Source organism: Schistocerca americana, chromosome 2, assembly GCF_021461395.2.
Source record: "Schistocerca americana isolate TAMUIC-IGC-003095 chromosome 2, iqSchAmer2.1, whole genome shotgun sequence".
NCBI lineage: Eukaryota > Metazoa > Arthropoda > Insecta > Orthoptera > Acrididae > Schistocerca > Schistocerca americana.
The window spans coordinates 20260656-20282045 of record NC_060120.1 but is presented as its reverse complement, the minus strand read 5'-3'; the positions used below and the strand labels follow the sequence as shown (position 1 = coordinate 20282045).

At 36.1% G+C, this 21390-nt stretch overlaps 1 protein-coding gene across 1 annotated transcript; it reads left to right on the top strand.

Annotated features, from left to right (window-relative positions):
* The first annotated feature begins 2161 nt into the window (after positions 1–2161).
* LOC124596647 (zinc finger CCCH domain-containing protein 13-like) lies at positions 2162–20776 on the top strand. The gene is made up of 2 exons (XM_047135881.1): positions 2162–2262; positions 16459–20776. Exons 1-2 carry the CDS (start codon positions 2162–2164, stop codon positions 20456–20458), a joined length of 4101 nt encoding a protein of 1366 aa, XP_046991837.1. The 3' UTR covers positions 20459–20776.
* Positions 20777–21390: the final 614 nt, after the last annotated feature.

The window sequence follows — 21390 nt, the reverse complement described above, 5'->3', positions numbered from 1 at the left end:
TGGTAAATCCAACACCTCTGCTGCTGCTCTACTTGATTATTTCATGTATTTAGCATGTTAGTGTTATCATTGACAAATATTTGATTATACATGTCTGCTAAATCAATAGATTATTTGTGTAAATAAAAGTAGTAACTTCATGTGACACACACACACACACACACACACACACACACACACACCAGTTTATTTGAATTTTGTAGTGTCTAGTGAACCAATAATTTCTCCTCTTTTACCAAATATTATGTTCTGTGCATATTTTTTGGCTTATTATTTATTGAAGAGTGTATAATTGTATTTCCTATCTTTACACCATGAAATAAAAAAATTGTATGCTGTATTTTGTGTTCATATTCATTTTTTAAAAGAAGTTATATTTCTTATAAAACATTACTTAAATGTTTGTATATTTCCATTTTATAGCAATGTCAAAATTTGTTTTGTATGACTGAGCTATCTATTATGAATGCAGGTGCTAAAGCACAGTTACTGTTCATTTACTTATTTTTTCTTTTGTGTACAGTGAAACTAGATTCTTTTGCATCATTGTATGTCTTGTTAGCTGAAGCCATGGAAATAAACTAAAATTATTATTTAAATTTATTTGTATCATGGAAGTTCGTGTACAAAATTTATTTCTGTTTTCAGTTTTCTTGAGAGACTTACTGTCTGGTTCTCTTACATATTTGATTCGGATGGTCAGCATTTAAAGCTCACTAGATTAGTCAAATGTCAATATTTCTGCAGTCACGTAGTGATTTCTATAGAGATTAGATTCAGATTGCGTAATCTAAAAACATCTTTAACAACAAGAATAATGTTGGCACTTTTTTAGTCTGAGTGGATCTTATGTTTACAATAGAATGGACATGGAAGACTGAAAGTGATACTTGCTGAACAGTTTGCTGTTTTTAAGTACTATTTCTCTAAGTCAAGAAGAATTTGTGGAAAGGAACAATATGGAAGTGAGCAGTTTTACACAAAAAGAGTGCCATATTTTTTGAACTGTGTATTTTATTTTTATATATGTGTACTGTTTCCTTGAACAATAAGGCTCTCCAGCAGGTCTAAAGAGGATTGCCAGATGAAATGTTCCTATTGATGTGATTAATTTTTATTAATTTTGTCTCTTTTATTACAATAATAATTTTACTCTTTTGTGCTATGACTATTTGATTTGAGGCTCATCAAACTACCATAAACTTTTGAATTTGTTTTTATGTTGTTTGATTCAGAGAAATAATTTTTATTCTGGAACAGTATGGTTTTATTTTTAATGATGTATGTGCATTTCAGTCTATTGTGTGGTTCTTTAGATTCGGATATAGTGAACCGTGTAAAGTATTTCAGACAAAATTGATAATGTATGGAAATAAATAGCAGATGAAACATGACACATGTCATGTGATTTATTTTAACTGTTGACTGCAAGATGATGTTTTGATAAGTTGAGAGCAAATTACAATAGTGGTTTGGTTTCTAAATAGGTGCCGTGTACAAGTAATGCTTGTTTGATTGAACAAAGTTTTGCAGGGTTGAGATGGTACCCATGTGTTTGCTCTTTGACACTTAATAAATTATGATAAAAGCCTGTTATCTTACTAAAATGTATTATACTTTTTAGTACTAAATTAATTTACAGATTAATGCTCTTCTACAACCTTTGTCTCATATCAGTGTAGAATTTAAAATACATTCTCTTGCCTTGGTTTGTTTCATTTTGCTGTAGTTGTGATCATTGTTCCCTTATTTCATGGAATAAGCTTACAGGCGACTTTTTTCTGTGACTAATGCAGTACAGTCTCTTTCTGTTAGCCAAATAAAATTGTTGGTGTGAATAACATATCAAAATATTACATCATATAAATGATTTAGCAAACCAGCTGATCAAAATATTTTATTGCAAAAGAAAAACTGTGGTCAGAATGCCAGAAGCAGACTCAATGTCAGATTTATACTCACGCATTTAGACATGAGCTGAAGAGTGTAAAAATGCACAAACTGTAAAAATGCTGACTCATTGTGAGATTTATTCTCATGCTTTTAGGCATGGGCAGAAGAGTGTAAAAAAGCACAAAGTTTCAAATACATTTAAAACTTTGATTTGTGTTTGAAACATAAAATGTAGAAGTCAAATGAAAAGAAATTAAGACCTAAGAAAATGATTCTTCTCCCACTACTACTACTACTACTACTACTACTACCACCTCTACCACTACCACCAACACCACCACCACCACCACCACCACCATATGAAGAAGGGTTTGTGTGTACATGTAATTGTAAAATTAAAGACTTGAGGTAGATGACTGGTGAATCACTTGTGGTGAAGACAGATAAAGATCATTAAGTGCCCAGAAACATCACCAAACAGAATTATGAACAAATCTAAACTATAAAAATAAAAGGGTATGTGGGAATATGAAGTTAAGGCAAGTGAAAAGATTAAGTGGTCAAGTAATAAGTATTCTAAAGCTAGAGTAGAACTTGTTGGACTGACACTGTAAAGAAAGTGCTCAAAACTTTTGTTGTTTAATTTTTTGATGTTGTGAGCTATACTTTATTCATTCTTCAAAATTAATTTCATCATTTCATTTCAGTGGTTACAGTTATGCAAATGAAAGGCTTATTGCAGGGTCAGAAAAACAGTGTGTGTATTGCAGTGTTACTCTACAGTATTGAACCTTATTCTGAACAGTAGGTGTTGCTAAGAATGGCACTTGTGGAGAGTATCATCTTGACAGATCAAGTGGCTAGTGGTAGCTAGATAGTTATTTTGTTTCTAAAAGGCCCAAGAAATAGGTTTGTATTATTTTTCAGGCAAGTCCAAAAAATATATTGGTCTTGTTAGTGTTGTGATTTGTGAGGGAGAAAGGATAATTGGAGGTCATTCCTTCTGTGAAGGTTTTTAACTTTGGGCCGTACCAGTTACTAATGCAGAAATTTTATTATATGCAGATTGATATCAACAAAGTGATTTATTGAATCCAAGAATTCAGTAATGGTCAAAGATGTTAGTTGGGGAAGGGCTTAAGTAATCCTCAAACCATCCTTATACTTCTGTGTATGTACTTCACAAGCTGTAGCACAGTACATGGTGTAACACTATTACTGTCTATCAATACTAACCCCTGACTGAGAGTGATGGGAAAATGGCTGTCTATATGTCCTGGCACACATTCTAATTTCTTATCGTTTGATGGTCCCAACATGTGATATGTTTGATGGGAGCAGCTTCTTTTCTTCTTTCTTAATGTCTGGTGAGAACGATGACACATTTCTTCCAAATATTTCCATTTAATATCCCTGCCCATCTCCCTTACATTTTTGTGTGGTGTATACTGACTGAATCTACTCAGAGTATGTTTGCTTGTGTGTATTTGGTCAGGGCTCAAAGTTTTGTTGGTTTGATGTAGAATTGAGTGCACCAGTGCATTTTTTGTAGTTGAAGGATGGCTTGCACTTTCCCAGAAAGTTTCCAAATTCTCTTACCCAAATGCTGTACTGATGTTAAGTACACACAGTTCTTTAAGGAATGTGAAAAGTTTCACAAATGTTTCACCAGTCTTGTAATCAGATACTCTAACACCTTTTGTTGTGTTGTGAACACTTTGTTGCATTTCTTTACATTTAAAGAGACCTGCCATTCAATACAAGTGAAAATACTGTGTTACATCATTTTTTATTTTCTCACCTTTTGTCCAGTAATAGTACCTTCCTGTACACAAATGCATTGTAAACGAACCAATTGAGAGTGCTACTGATCTTATCTGATGTTATTTTTGCTTATATTGAATATTTGCCATCCATTATAGCATTCTTTGAGCAACTTCCGTATTTATGAATATACTATTGTGATTTGTGTCTTGAGTATTAGTCACAGATATTTGATTTGTTTGCAGTTCTGGGCTGCAACTAAGAAGTCCCTGAATATTCTAATGATGAGACTGGTCAAAAGTTCAAAAATAAATAATTAATTTCAGATGAAGGGTTTTGTAGTGAGAGACTTAACGTATTTTGAAGGTTGACATTTTAATAATGGGGTAAGCAGAAGGAACTTGGATTCTGCAAGCAAGTTTTTTGTGTCAAAGTCAGACATTGCAACAAATGAAATTACAGTACTTGACAGAAAATGCATTCAATGAATTGGATATACTCAGCTATTGTATCTGAATTGGCTTTTATAGATTAAGAGAAAGCCCATGATCTTTTGAAATTATAAATCCTCACTGAATGTTGTGATGATGGTGGAGTGTTTCATATGGGTGCAAAGGGGTGGGAGGACTAGGGAAAGTACAGAGCAATGTAAAGTATTTCAAGGAGTGCAGACAGAATGATTGCTTAAATGCCTCTGTGTGTGTTGTAATTAATCTTATCTTGTATTGATGGTCTTGAAGAGAATGGTATGTGGGGCTAGGTTCCTCACTTGATTGTGGTGCTTGGAACTTTGTATGTTGAATTTTGCAGGATACGTGGTGTTTATCTACAAGTATCTCCCTGTTTGGGTTTTTGTCATTTCTGTGATGCTTTCACATGAGGCAAACATGCCTGTCTTAATTAGTGCTGCCTTTCTTTGCATATGTTTGGTAATGCAAGAGTTACATAAGCAGTATCCTTTGTAGCATTTTCCCAGTATTTTACAAGTAAACTGAAGTGTTCCATATTCATTGATTGTCCCTGTATGATCATTCCACTTATTATCCCCACAAATTGTTACACCCAGATATTTGCATTGACTGGTTTCAGTTGTGATTCAGTGGTACTGTAGTCTTGTTTTGCATTTATGAACACGTTAAGTAAGTTCCCAGTCTTTAACAACTTTGAAATCTTATCAAAGTCTGATTAGATATTTGTACAGATTTTTCTACACTGCTTTTAATTATAGACAGCTGCATCATCTGCAAAAATTCTGAGGTTAGTATTAATATTCTCTGCCAGGGCATTAATATTCAGTTTGAACAGCAACAGCCACACATTTCCCTTGTTCTCTCCATAAGTTACTTCTACATCTATCTATGATAACATGCTGCATGCTGTGAGTAGTGCAGTTGTGGGTAATTGTTGTGTCAGTAACAAATGTAGAAGACAAAATTCAACAGTGTTCATGTTATGTTTTGCTGTATTAATAAAGGTGCTTTTTGAATAGAACAAATCAAGTGTGGCCTGCTGTTAATATCATATGATTACTCTATCGTGGTATCCATGAATTAGATGATTCCTCAAAATTCCACTTCAGAGTCTCTTGTAGCACTCTTGAGCATACTACAGCCTTGTTAAAGAAGGCATATCCTTAGATTTTGACTTGTCACGCCCTCTTCAGTGAAACCTGAAGTGATGATTAATAAAGAAAATGCAGCAGAACCTCTAATAATCATCACATTTGTAAGTTAGTAGGAAGTTTCAGATAAAATCCAGAACTGAAAAATAATTTCTGAAGTTACTGCAGTGAGAGGTAAAAGTAAATAAAAAATTCATGATACTCAAGTAATGGATGAATTCTAGCATAAATTTCTTTGTTACTATATCTTATCAGTGTTGCTTGATGGCTGAAATGTGTTTACATCCTGATTGAATCATACCAGTTGAAAAAATTTACTCTGAGTTCTTGATTGGTTAGCTGACTATTTAAATGCTTAACACAATTGCAGCATTCACCACAGTGTATTTCTGAGGAAAAACTGGACAAATGCCTTATCGCAAAGCAATAAACTAGGTGGACACTCTATTAAGTGTGTGTGTGTGGGGGGGGGGGGGGTTCCTACCATTTAATCCAAGATAAAATTTGAAAATATTTCTTGTATCCACTTTAAACAGTTGCCAGCCAGGCTGAAATGTCAGCTATTTTGATGAACTCTTGTTGGGTGGTCAGCCAAGTGGTGGCATTGCCTTGTTGCGACATTCATCAATGGAATATGTCGAGAAAGCCGGCAATCGCATTTGTCAACTATGCTACCAAAAGGATGGGTTACTACTGGTCATAAAGGGACACCTTGAGCTGCAGGCATACACAAAGACAAGACTGTTGCACATTCAGATGTCAGACAAAGCCTTCTTCAGAAAAGAAAATATGCACACATTCAAACGTGCAGGCACACCTTGTGCACACATGAGTGCTATCTCCTGTGAGAATGCAACTGTGTTGCTTGCGTCAAGTGTAAGCAACAATCCAGAGTGAGACAGAGAAGGGGAAGTGATAGGAGTCAGTGCTGCTTGACGGAGTGTTCAGTGTCTAGGTGCAGAACAAGGGTCCAAGTCGCAGTGCTGGGAGGTGGGGTGAGGGGGGGGGGGGGGGGGCAGCAGTAAAGGAGAGGAACAGAGAAGGGAACAGATTGTTGGCTATGTTGACAGAGACCGAGCACAGTTATGGTGAGGGGATCTGAATTAGGAGAGGGTGATAGAACATAGGAGATGGAAACTGTTGGGTGGAGGCTGTGAGGAGAGTAAGTTACCATAGGTTGAGGCTGGGGTGATTTTGGGAGTGAAGAATAGTTTGTAAGGATATCTCCCAACTGTGTGGTTCAGAAATGCTGGTGGTAGAGAGTAGGATCCAAATGACCTAGGTTGTGAAGCAGCCATTGAAATCTAGCAAGTTATGTTCAGTTGCATGTTATGACACTGGACTGTCGACTTTGCTTTTGGCCACAGTTTAGCCGTGGTCCATTCATCCAAGTGGACATCTGGTTGGTAGTCATATCAATATAAAAAGCTGTGCAGTGATTGCAGCAGAGCTGGTATAAGACATGGCTGCTTTCACTGATGGCCCGGTATCTGATGGGGTAGGATAAGCCTGTGATAGGACTGGAATAGTAAGTGCTGGGTGGGTGGATTGGCTAGGTCTTGCACCTGGGTCTTTCACAGGGATACTTGGGATTGAGAGTGGCATAGTTTAGACTAGAATGTTGTGGAGGTTGGTTGGGCAATGGAACACCACTTTAGAAGGGGTGGGAAGTTGGTGGAAGGATTGGGGATGTGTGGGGATATGATGGAGGAAATCTGTTTGCGGACTAGGTCTGGAGGATCGTGCCCGGGAGGGATCTTTTTTGTGTGGAAGGGATGGCAGCTGCCAAAATGTAGGTACTGTTGGTGGTTGGTGGGTTTAATGCGAACAGGTGCGGATGGAGCCATCAGAGAGGAGGAGGTTACGTCCAGGAAAGTGGCACGTTGAAGATAGCATAGAGATAGTCCTCTTTCTCTCAAAAGTATATATTTTCCAGGAAATGAGTTGGGTCTCATTGTGTCATAGTCTTTTGGTATATGAATTAAGAAATTACTTTTGCTTAACATTGTATAGCAGTAAGATACATTATCAAAAGGTAAAACCAGATAGATTGGAGCTTGTGTAGAGACTTATCAGCAGTCATTCTTCCCATATACTGCCTGTGGAACTATCAGAAGTGAGGGGATTGATAATGGAACATGATGTGCATTTTGCCACATATTCAGGTGTAAATGTAGAGTTAGCCTACTCAATTTTATTTTCTCAGTTTTTATTTTTATTGTTTTTAAAAACATGTGATCCACATCCGAAAATCGAGTTCCCATAGCAGTGTTGCTGGTGGTAATGTTGTACAATCACCATTATGATGGTCACATAATCAGCTCTTGCATTTTGGCTTTGCATCTTGGAGGCCACATTTCAGTGAGAATACAGTGTTCACAACAAAAATTTTCTAGCAAGACAACTGACAGTGTGCACAAATTTTTAAAAATGTTTTTGCACATGCACCATGAATTGCCATTTCAGATCAACTCATCTGCCATCTTTCCACAATAGATGTACCTGATACTGATTGCCCACCTGATTACAAAGCATGCAGGTTGTGGAAGGGACGAATTGCCAGGCCAGCTATTGTCATGATACTTCTTTTTCGTTATTTCATAGTTGGTAGTTTAAACATTGTTACCTGTTACTGTGACTGTCCAAAGCTTGTGTGTGTGTGTGTGTGTGTGTGTGTGTGTGTGTGTGTGTGTGTGTGCACGCGCGTGCGCCTATTTCTGGTAACACTAGAAGAAAAATCAATCATTTTGCAGTTCCTGATATTCTTCTTATCCTGAAAGTTTTGTTCTTATAATACATTACTTATTTTGAAGCAAAATAGCATGTAATATCGTTTAGTTTTCCCTTGCTCTGTATATGTTATTTTGTTATGTAGTGTTCAGCTATTTTCATACATGTGCTCCAGGAGACCAAGCTGTTGTATAATATGTGAACAAGTCAAATGTGAGATTCAGAGCATTGATATATATTCTAGAAAAATGATAATTTCTTACAGTTCATTTTCCATCCACAAAATCTGATGTCACATATTGTGAATTTGGATAGAATGGACTGACTCAGTATCTGTCAGTGAAACAATGACTGTGCTACCCGTGTGTGTATTGCTTACTTTGTGTACTAGAGGTATGACTTACTGGTGACCTATTACCATGTACTAAATTAATGCTGTATATAATATAATCAGTGGGAGTTAAATAACTATAACTCTGATTGACCAATTCTGTCACTTAAATAGTGTAGTCTTGCCTCACAGCTCACAGAAGGCAAGTGCCCCCCCCCCCCCCCCCCCCCCCATCCACTTAGTTGTGTATTGTTATTTCTACGACATAAGTACTGAATTTATGGTCCTTTAGAGGTCAAACTCTTCACATGGCAAAAATTATGATCTTTTGAAGTTATTATGTTCATTATTCAAAATGCTTTGCAGTCTCAGCTGAAGACAAATTGTAAATAATATTTTAGGGAGCAGTGTCGTCAGATAAATTAATATCCGTCAGCCACACTGGAAATTTATAGAAATGCTCTGAGGTTTATGTATATTATTATTGCCTCTTTGAAAAATCTGTTACACACACACACACACAAGACAATGCTGTTTTGTCTTCACGTGTCTCACTTATTTGTAATGTCTTTATTTACTGACACTCATAGGCAGGATGGACATATAAGTAGAAGGAATTGCAGGGTTTACTGAAATTGTTTGTTATCTTTTATTTTTTTTTCTACCACTGCATGTCCTGCCATCTCAGAAGAGCCCAATTGCTGAGTGGAGTACTATTCAGTTCAAGTCATCATTTGCACCTCTCTCTCTCTCTCTCTCTCTCTCTCTCTCTCTCTCTCTCTCTGTATGTGTGTGTGTGTGTGTGTGTGTGTGTGTGTGTAGGGGTGTTGGGGGGGGGGGGGGGGCATTCACGTGAGAGAGAAAATAAATTACAGGAAAACATTTTGACACGTATCTGGATGAATCCAATACCTGCATGAAACATCATAATACTAGGATTTAAGTGCGTGAAGGTAACCTGATGCATTACAAGTGACCTTCAGCTCTCTGTGAAACATATTTACCAGCAAATGTGTTACTGCAATTTTGAAATTTTCTGTAGTTACAGACCTCATTCTAGGTGAGCTACATACTACTGTACTCATCAGAATTCTGCCAATTGGATATACTGTAAGATAGTTACCATCTTTCATGAGATGTTTTCATTCAGATAATTGTAACATTTTTGCACATGTGAAGTGAGAGATGTTAATATTCAAAGCATTTTACTGTGATATTTTTACCACAAAGCTTTTGGTGATGTAGTTATCGCTTTGCATTTCATGAGGACCCATTGCTAAGATTATTTACTAGATCACAAACAACTGTTATTCATGTTCCAGTGGTGGCCGAAAATTTTCTTTGTTAAAATTTGAGCAACAGGGAGAGGAGGGGTATCTATACACAGTATCGGGTAGCCAAATTGTGCATCAACAACTTAGAGTTGAAGATGTGAGAGAGAATTGGTACTCGTCTCTATTACAGATGTACATGGTGAACTTGATAGTTCACATTAATTTTTTCAGTAGTTCTAACAAGTATTGTAGTACAGTGTTTCTGCCTCTTGATGTCTTTCACTCGATACTCATCCCTAATGAGAACACTACACAGCACAAGAAACCATGTAATCATCCACATGATACTGTTATACTTCTGATGCATCATTTACATATCAGTGGAAGGCAGTGACAAACCACCTTCCTTCAGATATGGCCTGTTCCAGCACTGACCTCGGGAGATGTTGGTAGTGAAAGTCTTCTTTCAGATGAATGCAAAGTAAGTGATCACTGCAGGATTTTTGTGATCTTCTTCTGTTGCAGTGATTAAATTGGATGCATATGATTCTTTTCCAGTTCAGTAATTGTCTCAAACCGGGTTCTCATCAGCAGACATAACCCTTTCAGTTGTTCTGCAATCTTGGTGTAGAATGTTATTCTCTCCTTCTGCTGAGTTTGCTAATCACTGGTCTGTGTATAACTTTCACTCCTCTGAAAGCAACTGTGGTTCTTGATGACATGTACTGATATTATTTTGAAGTCAATGACAGTTATCTCTGTCAACTACCAGATTTTTTATGATATTTTCTAAGGTTAAAATCTTATTTTTAAGCTGTTGAAGAAAACTTTAATCTATCTTGTACAAATCCTAATGTTTGTATATAACTACTGCTCTCTACATTCATATGAACCTGCTTACTATATTTGAGCTTTGATATTTCAATAACAGATTTACATGCTTCAGGATATGTCCTATAAGTGTATCCTTATCATTACAGCAGTGGCAGTGGCAGTTTTTAATCCCATTTAGTTATCTTGCTGCTGCAATTTTCTAGTAGCATTGATGTTTGGAGACTCTGACAATGCCATTTTGTCTCCACCCTGTTTTGGGAGCCCAACAGAAACACATGTGATTGTCCTCTTATTAATTTCAAATTCTTCAAATTGTGTAATGCTGACACTTCCAGAATTATGTGTTATACTTAGACTCAATTGGTTAAGACTATTTTGTTATCTTTAAGGATTTCAGATATTTTTTCACATTTGCTTTCGGAGGTCAGAATTGGTTATTCATTGCATATAATGCTCGGCTCTGTTGTTCAATGAAAAAGTGCCAAGTTGCAATTCCAAAGCTCAATCTTAGGTTTTGTATCTGTCACTTATCACTGCTTTCACCTCTGGCAATGTTTGTTGATGTGAAAAATGTCAAGTTACTCTGTAGTTTGGAATCGACATTAAATTGTAGGTTCCACTATAGCTGGCTTGGTAGGTCATATCAAAGGTTGGAGGAAGCCTAAAGCAAACCACATCCAGCAGGACAATGTCTATTAAAGCACTGTGGTGTTCAAAACAGTCTTTGGATTGATGACATCGCAGTAAGAGGTGAATGAGGAAACAAAAACACTGTGTGTTTTTTTGCAGCCATAAGGTTCATACTTCATTGATCGTGATTTTTCTTACTAACAATCATCCAAAGTTTGGACATTTTAGCTACTTAGCAGAAAGGAAACAAAAAAACAAAAATACACCAATGATTATTACAACACAGGTAGTATTTATTGTTGCTTAATTGCAACAAAACACGGACACACATTTTCTAAAACAGAACTTTTGCAAAAGCGAAATTTTGATATCACGTTGATGTCAAACATATTAAATCCTTAGGACTGAAGAAAGGTGAAGAGCATTTTTGGAAGTATAATATCTAGAATATTGTGCAGAAAGTGAGTATTCCTGTTTTTTGTAAACACAAAATAATCACTGTCTACTTTATTTAAGTCTGTCATAATGTATCATATTTTGGGTCATTTCTGTGTATTCTCAAAAAATATTCTTAGCCCAGCAAAGGATGGTCAGAATGACCAACGATGTGAGTTTGTGAAATTTATGGAGGCCAATATTTGAATCTCAGATTCTCTGTCATTGTTCCACTCATATTTCCTCATGGGATTTGTAATTAATAAAATGAACTGCAGCATTTCTTTAGAAACCCATAATTTGCACTTGGATAACAATTCCTTAACAACTGTACAACAGATTTTTGCTATTCCATATTCAGTAGGAATCCAGCAAATGTGAGAAATGTGAATAGCAAACCTATAATTTTCAAATCTAAGTGAAAGGTTTTCTTGTGGCACATTCCTTCTGTTCTGTGCAAATGTTCCTCATATGAGCATAGAGCCTTTCACTGTAATGTTTTGCTTTTCTAGATAAAATGTCGTAGCTTTTCTTGTATTTGTGTTTATTAATTGTCTTATGGTTTCTTTATCAGTAAGTGGTGACTAGTTCCATGACTGAGTCAATATGGTCCCATGGAACTGAGAAAATGATAACAACAACAACAACATTGAAGCAGTATCATTCTTATAAAATGCTGCTTTGATTGTGAACAATTCCATGGATAATTATGCTCTCTGGTATTGTCTCCTATTCTGCCTATGCTTATTATAAGTACATACAGTATAAGTTATTTTCTGTGGTTCACAAAATGCTACAGATGTGAGCTTGATTTATTGCCAAACTAAACAGAACATTTGTCAGACATCAAATATCATTTGTTTTAAAGGTAAAAATATGGCGATTCTAGTATGAAAGTAATAAATAAAAATTATAATCAAGCAGTTACTCACCTGCACATAAATGACGAGAGACCCTGGGCACACACAAAGTACCAAAATTTTACACTAGTTTTCAAACATTCACTCTTCTTCTATTTGTAGTAAACTTGTTCTTAGCCGTATAATTATATCTGCAGCCACCTAGTGAGTATTTAAGGCTGTATCATCTTCACTTGAGTGGCTGTCCATCATCAATTATCCTTCAATAATTTAAAAAAATCTATTTCCAATAAACTGAATAAATTATAGGTGTGCTTCAGAGCCACAGATTTGGAAGAAAACAGTTTCTCTCAGTGATGATGTACTATTATGATAGCCTGTCCATATTCCAACTGTGAGATTAAAAGTCATTTTGTTTGTGGTATATAATGCTCAAAACCATACAGGATAAACCCAGGATTGCAAAGTGCACTTGTCCTGAACTTGACTGCTGTTTAGCACAATACAACAATTGGTTTAATGTATTTATTAGAGAAATACATGTTGCAAATGTGTGATTATATGGATCGAAGAATTTCTGGTTTTTATCATAAAAGTTTCATCATTTTTTTCTCTTTTTGTGATTTTTAGGTGAGTAATAATATATGATTGCAATGACTTCATTTCTGTAGTGTTGCATTTTGGTCTGCACCCCCAATAAATATTTTTCAATACATTTTCAAAGACTGTTTGATAATTTCTCTCTCAGCAGTCACGCTATTTAAATTGTTAATAATTCATACATTAGGTTGTCCTAAATGTTTCACAGGAATGTAGCTTGATAAAATGTTATAAAGTTTCAAGCCAACTCAGTACTTCCCTCTGTCCTGTGCACAATGAATAAGTTGTTTTTGACAACAACCATCTTCCACATAACTAAATCACTGAAGACAGGTTATCAGTGTGGACAGTGTCAGATGCAGTTGGCAGAGGACACTTTGTAACTCAGCAGAAGGAGTCAAGACGGTAGCATTAATTTCCTACTACTGTGTTGTAATAAATAGCACATTAGGGTATTTTCTCCAGATATATGAGCTGAAACTGCTGTTCGGAATCACTCAGAAAATTCAAGAAAAGTTAAGCACCATTAAATACAACTTAGGTAGCAGGGTGCCAGATGTGCGTGGCATTCATTGCAAATGTGGCAAAAATTTATGTAGGACAGACAGTCTGTCCACTAGCCAAATTATTTGCTAAAACAATTGTCATATGAAACAAAAACAGCTAGAAAAGTTGGTCGTATCAGAACTTTGTGTAGATGAAGGATGACAGAATATTATCAGAGGTAACGAGATTCTTGGTCCAGGTCACATATTAGGATTCTGCTATAAAAGACATAGACAAGATTTGATTCCAATAGAATAATTTCAACAAAGGACAGAGATACACACTGAGTAGGCCATGGGGATGAGCTTTCGAAACTGATAGGAAACATAGGAAAACTTTGACAGTTACAGTTCAATTGGAATGGCTCTTCATGCCTGTTGATGTCATGACACCCATGGTGTAACAGCTTGTGGTGGCCTGCTGAACTCGCCTTTCTGCATGTGCGTCAGTTTGCCCTATCTCTAGAATTTTCTGGATACAGTTGACTCGTGTATAAAGCAGACCACTTGCCTGTCATAGCAATCAGAAGTTTTAACTTTAGAGGACAATGGTGGTGACAGGTGTTGAAAACTTTATCTGCTGTCTGTTCAGTTATTCAGAGTCTGTAGCTTAATCCTGTAACCTCACAAAACAATAAATCACAGATTCAACCGATGTGTAGCAATAGGTTTTTCCTACAAATTTTAGAAATTTAGTGAGTTAAAATGATTTAATATTTCTTCACTTTGTACCATAAGTGATTTCTGAGAAAGTGAAAGGACTTTCTGTCATGTATTAATTCACGATAATGCAAAAACACAAATTTTTGATTCTGCCATGTACTTAATTTCTAAAAATAAAACTTTATCAAATGTAGGTACAAAGAATTTTCTTATAATATGGATAATACTGTACAAGGCATCATGAATTTCTACATTTTGTCTACAAAGCTTGCACCAAGTGTATTTCACAATGTATTTTTCTTAGTAATGTAGTGTATTTTATTTCTGCTGTCTGATGATGCAAAGAAAGCATTTGTTGAGGAATTACATATCATGACACTGACTGCACATATGCTCAGAAATTCACATCAGTGTAAAAATAATATTTGTAATATGGTACCATAATTCTTATATTCTGTGACATCAGCAGAGAAATATGGCTTGAGTAAACCATACCACTATAATGCATTTGTCCAAGAGGATGATTAAAGTATCCTGTTTTTCCCGCACTTCTGTAATTGATTTTACATAAAATTATAAGAACAGGGTTTAGCTATTGAGAATTTTTCATATATGGTTATTACAATCATCTGAAGCTTTCTATTAAGAAAATTTAAGCCTCTTAAGAATCACAACCAACTTATTTAAAAGAATAATACTGTATTAATATTTTTTGTTTTAATATATAAGATTTTTTAATTGTGTTGGATCATAAGCAAACAAATGTCAAATAACTGAAGAAAATAACAGTTTCAGTCTGTAGTGCTCTTTATGTTTTTAAATTATGTACAACTGTAGCACATGTTGCTATTGATTTGTGTACTAGTGATATTGTGATGGAATGAAAATCACCTGTATCTTCAAGTTTTTCAAATGCAACAAAATTACCTTTTCTGAACAATTTTGCAACACCAATGGAAAACAGAAGGTTATTGTTTGTATATTTCTGGAGAGAATGCCATTAAACAAATTTAACAGTAATTTAATTGTTAGAGATGATGTTTGTTACATGTTAGTTTCCACTTAGATGCAGTCTCCAAAAAGAATTACAGAGTATGAAGAACTTTGCTTTGAATTGTGCATATAGTCCAGCTTCCATTGTTCCTCCAAATTAGCTGTATGTAATAATGTTAATAGTTTGGACTCTTTTTCCGACATAGTAGATATACTAAATATTTGAGCTCTCAAACATCTCCCTCGTTCCACTCTACAGTTTATTTGATCCTCCTCTACTCTTTTGCTTTTATGTTTGTACATATGGCTCAGATTAATATGTTGTGCAAAAGATTTAAAGTAAATACATTAAAGCTAGAAGTCACATTCAAAACAACTGCTATTGGTGTGAACTGTATTTCAATTTAATTGTGCATCTCCTCTGCTATTATTGTGCTCTAATTCATTATTATACAATTACTCTAACATGGATGGATGTAAATTTCATTTGAGCCTCTTGTTTGTTAAATTAATTTCAATTTGTAGAGATGGTATTCTGATTATTAAAGTCATCATTTGGACACAATGTGTGTTTCTGTATATATATGTAACTGTTTCATAAAATTTCATACTCCCTCCTTTGACTTTCAGTTAAGTATAGTACACAATAAGGTATACAACGAAACTAAAACTCCCAAAATCACCATTTTCTGCCTCACTTTCATTTGTTTAAACTTTTTATTACAGTAATTATATAAAGCTCCTTATCATTTCCTATTAATGCACCCTTTCATCCCTTTCATCTATTTATAAATTGAGATGTCTCTACATTTTGCTAAAATGCACTATATGTAATAAGGACAGAACTATTTACATGTGCTGCCTTACCTTTCACAAAAACTTGACTACTTAATTTTCCCGTAATTTTTTAGTGTTGTTGGTAAGTATACAATGCTACTTTGTGGCTCTAAGGGTAAGTGTCAGACAACAAATCCAAAAGCTTTATGGCTAGGTTCTGGTCAGTCCCAGGATTCAGGATTTTTTTCTGATACTTCTAACACTGCCACATTTGACAGTGCTTTGTTTGTAAGAAAGATCTCAAGTTGCAATGTACTACCAGTGTCAATACTAATCTAAAAAAATAGTGAATATATATAAATTTGGAAATAAAATTTTTGTTTTTCTTTGTTGTTAGACTTTGGCAAGAAATAGTTTTTGTGAATGGTAGGCCACATTCTTTCACATTTAAGATGAACTTTTTATATATTTGTGTTTCTTATATACTCTGTACTCTTCTGCTGTACAGGTTTGGCAGTGATAACAGATTTCCTGAACCTGCCTCTACCCGAGAAGTTCACCATCGCATTGAACCATTACATACTGTGCCAGCAAACATAACACGATTCAGTGCGCAAGCAAATTACCGCCGCTATGATCGCTATCCAGATGTGGCTCCCCCAGGCACTGAGACAGAATTGCCAACATTGGTCTCATTTGACAAGCCCCAACAGAGGTATGACCGTGGCTATGAAAGACAGCCTGGTTATGATAATCGGCAACCACCTGAAGAATTCTTAACACCACCTGGTGTGGACCATCGTCAGCCGGAACCTATGAACTACATTGGTTCTACACGAGATAGAGACACTACGGGTAATAGGGAAAGAGAGGTTATTCCTCCAGGTGTGCGTGAGCGAGATGTTTTACCTGTGACACGTGATATAAATAATACAGTCACACGTGAGAGAGAAATACCGGGAACAAATGTAAGAAACAGGGACCGTGATTTTGCTGTAAGAGATAGAGACTGGGATGTACGAAAAAGGGATAATGAAGTTCCAGTTGTCAGGGATAGCATACGTGCAGTTCGTGAGCAGGATGTCAATGATAGAACTCGGGACAAGGACAGAGACAATAACGATAGGGAGAGAGTCCATGACAGGGATTATTACGAAGCAGATCATCATCGTTTCTACGAGTATAAATCCTTTGCATACAATTCACCTGACACCAAGAAGCGAAGGCAGTCATCTTCACCTCTTAGGCACGGGGGTAGTAGGGAAAGGTATTCAAGTGGTGAAAGACATCACAAACATGGTAGGAATGGTAGCCATGGTAACAGACGAAGAAATATGCAGCGTGATGGAGGAAAGGAAAATCACCATTCATCACAACAACCTCTTTCAGCTTTAGATGTTACTCGTGAGAGGGAAAAAGATCGTGAGAAGGATCAACGGGAAAGAGTTCTTGTGGAAGTTAGGAAGGAACCGTCAGTGGAACAAGAAAGAGTGGAAAAAGAGAGAGTGGAAAAAGAGAGAATTGAAAGAGAGAGAGTGGAAAAAGATAGGGTGGAAAAAGATAGAGCTGAAAAAAGTAGAATTGAAAAAGATAGAATTAGAAAAGAGGATAAAACTAAAAGAGAAGAAGACAAAGACAAGGAGAAGAAAAGTAAGGAGAAGAAAAAGAAAAAGAAAGAGAAAGACGGTGATGGTGATAGGAAGAAGAAAAAGAAACAGAAGGAAAAACGAGATATTCGGAAGGAAGGAATTGAAGGTGGAAAGGGACAACAAAAGGTAAAATATGTAACTGAAAGACCAATCAAAGTTGTTCACAAACCGGAACATGAAATTCAAGAAAATTCAGAACTATCGGAATCCCACACTCCCGAAAAACCATGTCCTGTATTGCTTTCGAAACCACAACCAGTAGAAGAAAAATCAAAACCTCTTCCCATTAGTACTGTGATCACAGATAAGGCAAAAGGAGTATTGCTTAGGTCCTTTGATGCGCCTGCATCATCCACCATTATTGATGGACTATATGCCGATATTGATGATGCTAGAATTGATGATACTGTTGTGGCTAGATATGGCAAAGTCATTCCAAATGTAAAAGTACTTTCAGAAGCAGTAGAAACTAGCACTGAAGTTGCAGAGGCATGTGAAGTTACAGAAAATGAAGCAAATGAGGTACAAACTGGAGAGAATGTGAAAGATGATGACAGTGATGCAATAAAGAAAGAAGAAACGGAATCCGAATCTAAAGCAATGTCATCCTTAGATACGGATCAAACAACTGAGACAAGACCTAATGTAATGCTGGCTCCACTGCCAGAACCTTCGAAGTGGGAGCTTGATGAGGAAATTCCCAGTCAAACATATGAAGATAAAAGTGGTGATGAAAGAATTAGCAATTCTGCATCTTCTGAAAAATCAGGAAAAATAGTTACATCTGAAGTTCTAAAACGTGCTGAGAATGCAATTTTTCAGAAAGCAATTAATGCTATTCGTCCCATTGAACCAATGAAGAAATTACCTGCTGAAAGAAAGGTTTATGCTGCCACAGATAAAGATAAAAGAATTTCAGGAGATACAGCTATCTCAGAATTAATTGATGATAAGAGAAAGTTAATGGAAAAAGATGCACGTGAAGCAAGAAAAACAGCCAATTCTATACAGATTACAATACCCATTGCAGGTCATACAGAACGGTCTGTGGAAGTCTCTCCTGTGCAGTCAGTAGCAAATATTAGTAAGAGTAAAACTAAGTTAGACAGATCTAAATTTGCTTCTACAAGTTCATGGGGTGAGGGAAATGAAAACACTTCACCACAAAGGATATCTGCAAAAGAGCGTCTGGGAGCAAGAGTTGATTCAGAAATTACCAAAAGTAAGGAAGATGGACGAGATAAAGAAAGGCACGATGTGCTTCAACAGGGCAGCTACAGTGATAAAGATGACAGACGACGGAAACTCTTAAGAAACAGGAGTAGGAGCGACAGCAGGGAAAAAGAAAGAATATCAAAACATACCAGTAGAAAGGGGCTCAAGAGTGCCGTAGAGCGAAGACGCACTATTTCCAGATCACGATCTAGGACGCCTCATATGAAACTGCAACCTATTGATCGTGGGAGAGAACTCAAGGATATGTCTCGTTACCCAGATATTTTAGACAGGAGATATGAGGTTCCTGTGGACCTACGAGATCGTAAACATTCTGATACAATTGATTTACGAAGAAAATATGGTGATGTAGACTCCAGAAGCAGAAGGGAGAGAGAAACTCGGGAACTACGATATGTGGACAATGATAGGGAAAGACGATATGTGGAGTCTACAAAAAGAACAGATACTCGAGAACAGCGAGACAGACGAAATGTGACACCTGAGAAAAGGAGAGAGCGAAGTTTGAGCAGGGAAAAAAGAAGTGAAAAATTCAAGCAGAGGGAGGAAAGGGAGAAAGAAAAATCTGTGGAAGGTGGTAAAGCAAAACACAAGACAAAGAGGAAGGGTAAGACACGAAGATCTGGAAGTGAAAGTAGGAATAGAAAGAAGTCTGTGTTTGATAGGGAGTTAAAACGAAGCAAAAAGAGAGAGAAGAAACATAAAAAAGAGAAAGTAAAGAAACACAAACAGAAAGTGGAGAAAGAGGAGAAGAAGGATGAAGATGAAAGTATTGTGGATAAAGAACCTCTGAGAGAAACAGATCCACTGGCATCAAAAGATTTCAAAGCTAATCCATCTAACGAAAGTGAAATGCAACAAGAAGAAGAAAATTTGAAAACAACCAGTAACACAAACAATTCCAAAACTGACACAGTTAGTGAGGTGACAAAAGATAAAGCACGTAAAGGTCTCAGGAGAAACCCAAGACTTGCCAGTGACCGCAAAAAATCAACTTTGGATGAAGCCAATTTTGAACCTGACTATGATGCCTCTTCATCTGCTGAAAGTGATGCGGATGAAACAGTTGAAATGGAAAAACGAGGTGAAACAGATAGAAAGTCAGCTTCATCAACAACGAAAGCAGAATCACCACCAAAGAAACGAGAGAGATCTGGTAGTATTGAAGATCAGTCTACTGGTTCTGAGAAGAAAAGACAGAAGGCAGAAAAGGATTTTACTGATGAAACAAAGAAGAATGTTAAACCAACTAGCTCAAAATCTAATAAGAAAAGAGGACGTTCAGTCAGCAGTTCCAGAGATGAGACCTCAGATGAAGATAGTTCTGATGAGAGTTCCAGTTCTGTTACTTCTAGTAGCTCTGAGGAAGAATCATCAGACGATTCCTCATTCAAACGACAAAGAAAAAAGAAATCACACCGTAGACGCCATAGGCGCTCAAAGAAATCATCACGCCATGCAGAAACGAGTAGTGAAAGTGAGTCAGAATCAGAGTCCGATGATGGTTCTAGTAGTGAGTCAGATGGTGGTAGGAGCAGAAAGACTCAAGGAAGAAGTAAAAGAAGACATCATCGCAACAAAGCTAAAACTTCAAAAAAGAAGAGGAAATCAAAACATCGATAAAGAACAACTTCTTGAAGTGCGTAGATAGTGTAAGTATGTGATATTGTCATAAGAAAAATGTGCACTTTAAGACAGTATGTTTATGTAGACTAAAGTCTTAAGTATGCATGGAGTGCAAGAAGTGAAATGTGTTTGTTAATCCACTGTAGTAAAATTATTGGAATTTGCTCAGTATGTGAGCAATTTAGTGATACAGAATGTGTCTCCAGCTGTTAGAAACAGTGATACATTCGTGGCTGGTATTCATTTCCTACAATGAGGTACATTGTATATATGAAGAAAAGAGACAGAAAATATATTTCCTTTGCTTACATTAAATATGTGTTATCATTTTGTATAGCACCACAATTATAAATAATTAATGTATATGATGTGCTCAGAAATTCTGGGGATACGTTAGAGGCAAATAGAGATCGTTATTTTGTTTAAACCACTGCTTTCTATGGAACTGATAAGATTTGTATATAAATTACTTAAAGTACAAGATTTGAAGTAAGAAGTGGAACTTTAATGATTTTGAACAATTCTAGCTTAGTGTGCCTCGCTCATTTGTATTTATCTGTCAGTCTCATACTTTTTTTTAACATACAGTTGTATTTTTTTCTTAATCTTTTTACTGCCACGGTGATTTTAAGAGTCATGCCTGTCCATTCACATATACCAATAATAATATATAACTGCATCTCAGATTTTCATCAAGTTACATTATTTGTAATAGTTTTCAGACTACACCTCCCGTTTTTCATTGTGTCCGTAGTGGCTGTGCAAAGCCAATACTCTGACACTTCACAAATGCTGAATGACTGTAGTTATTTTTATACACATATATATGCATTTTCCCATTTGCTTTAATGTTTTCATGTAGCTCAGGTCTTGCAAATACTGAAAAAATATGTATGGTTTTGTATTTTTGTATGTAAAATGAGAAGACT

Bases quoted from the DNA above. Each gene is read 5' to 3' on its own strand.
- LOC124596647 (XM_047135881.1), top strand. From the start codon at position 2,162: ATGATTCTTCTCCCACTACTACTACTACTACTACTACTACTACCACCT. The intron at 2,263-16,458 runs GTTTGTGTGTAC...TCTGCTGTACAG, and splicing joins CCACCACCATATGAAGAAGG to GTTTGGCAGTGATAACAGAT.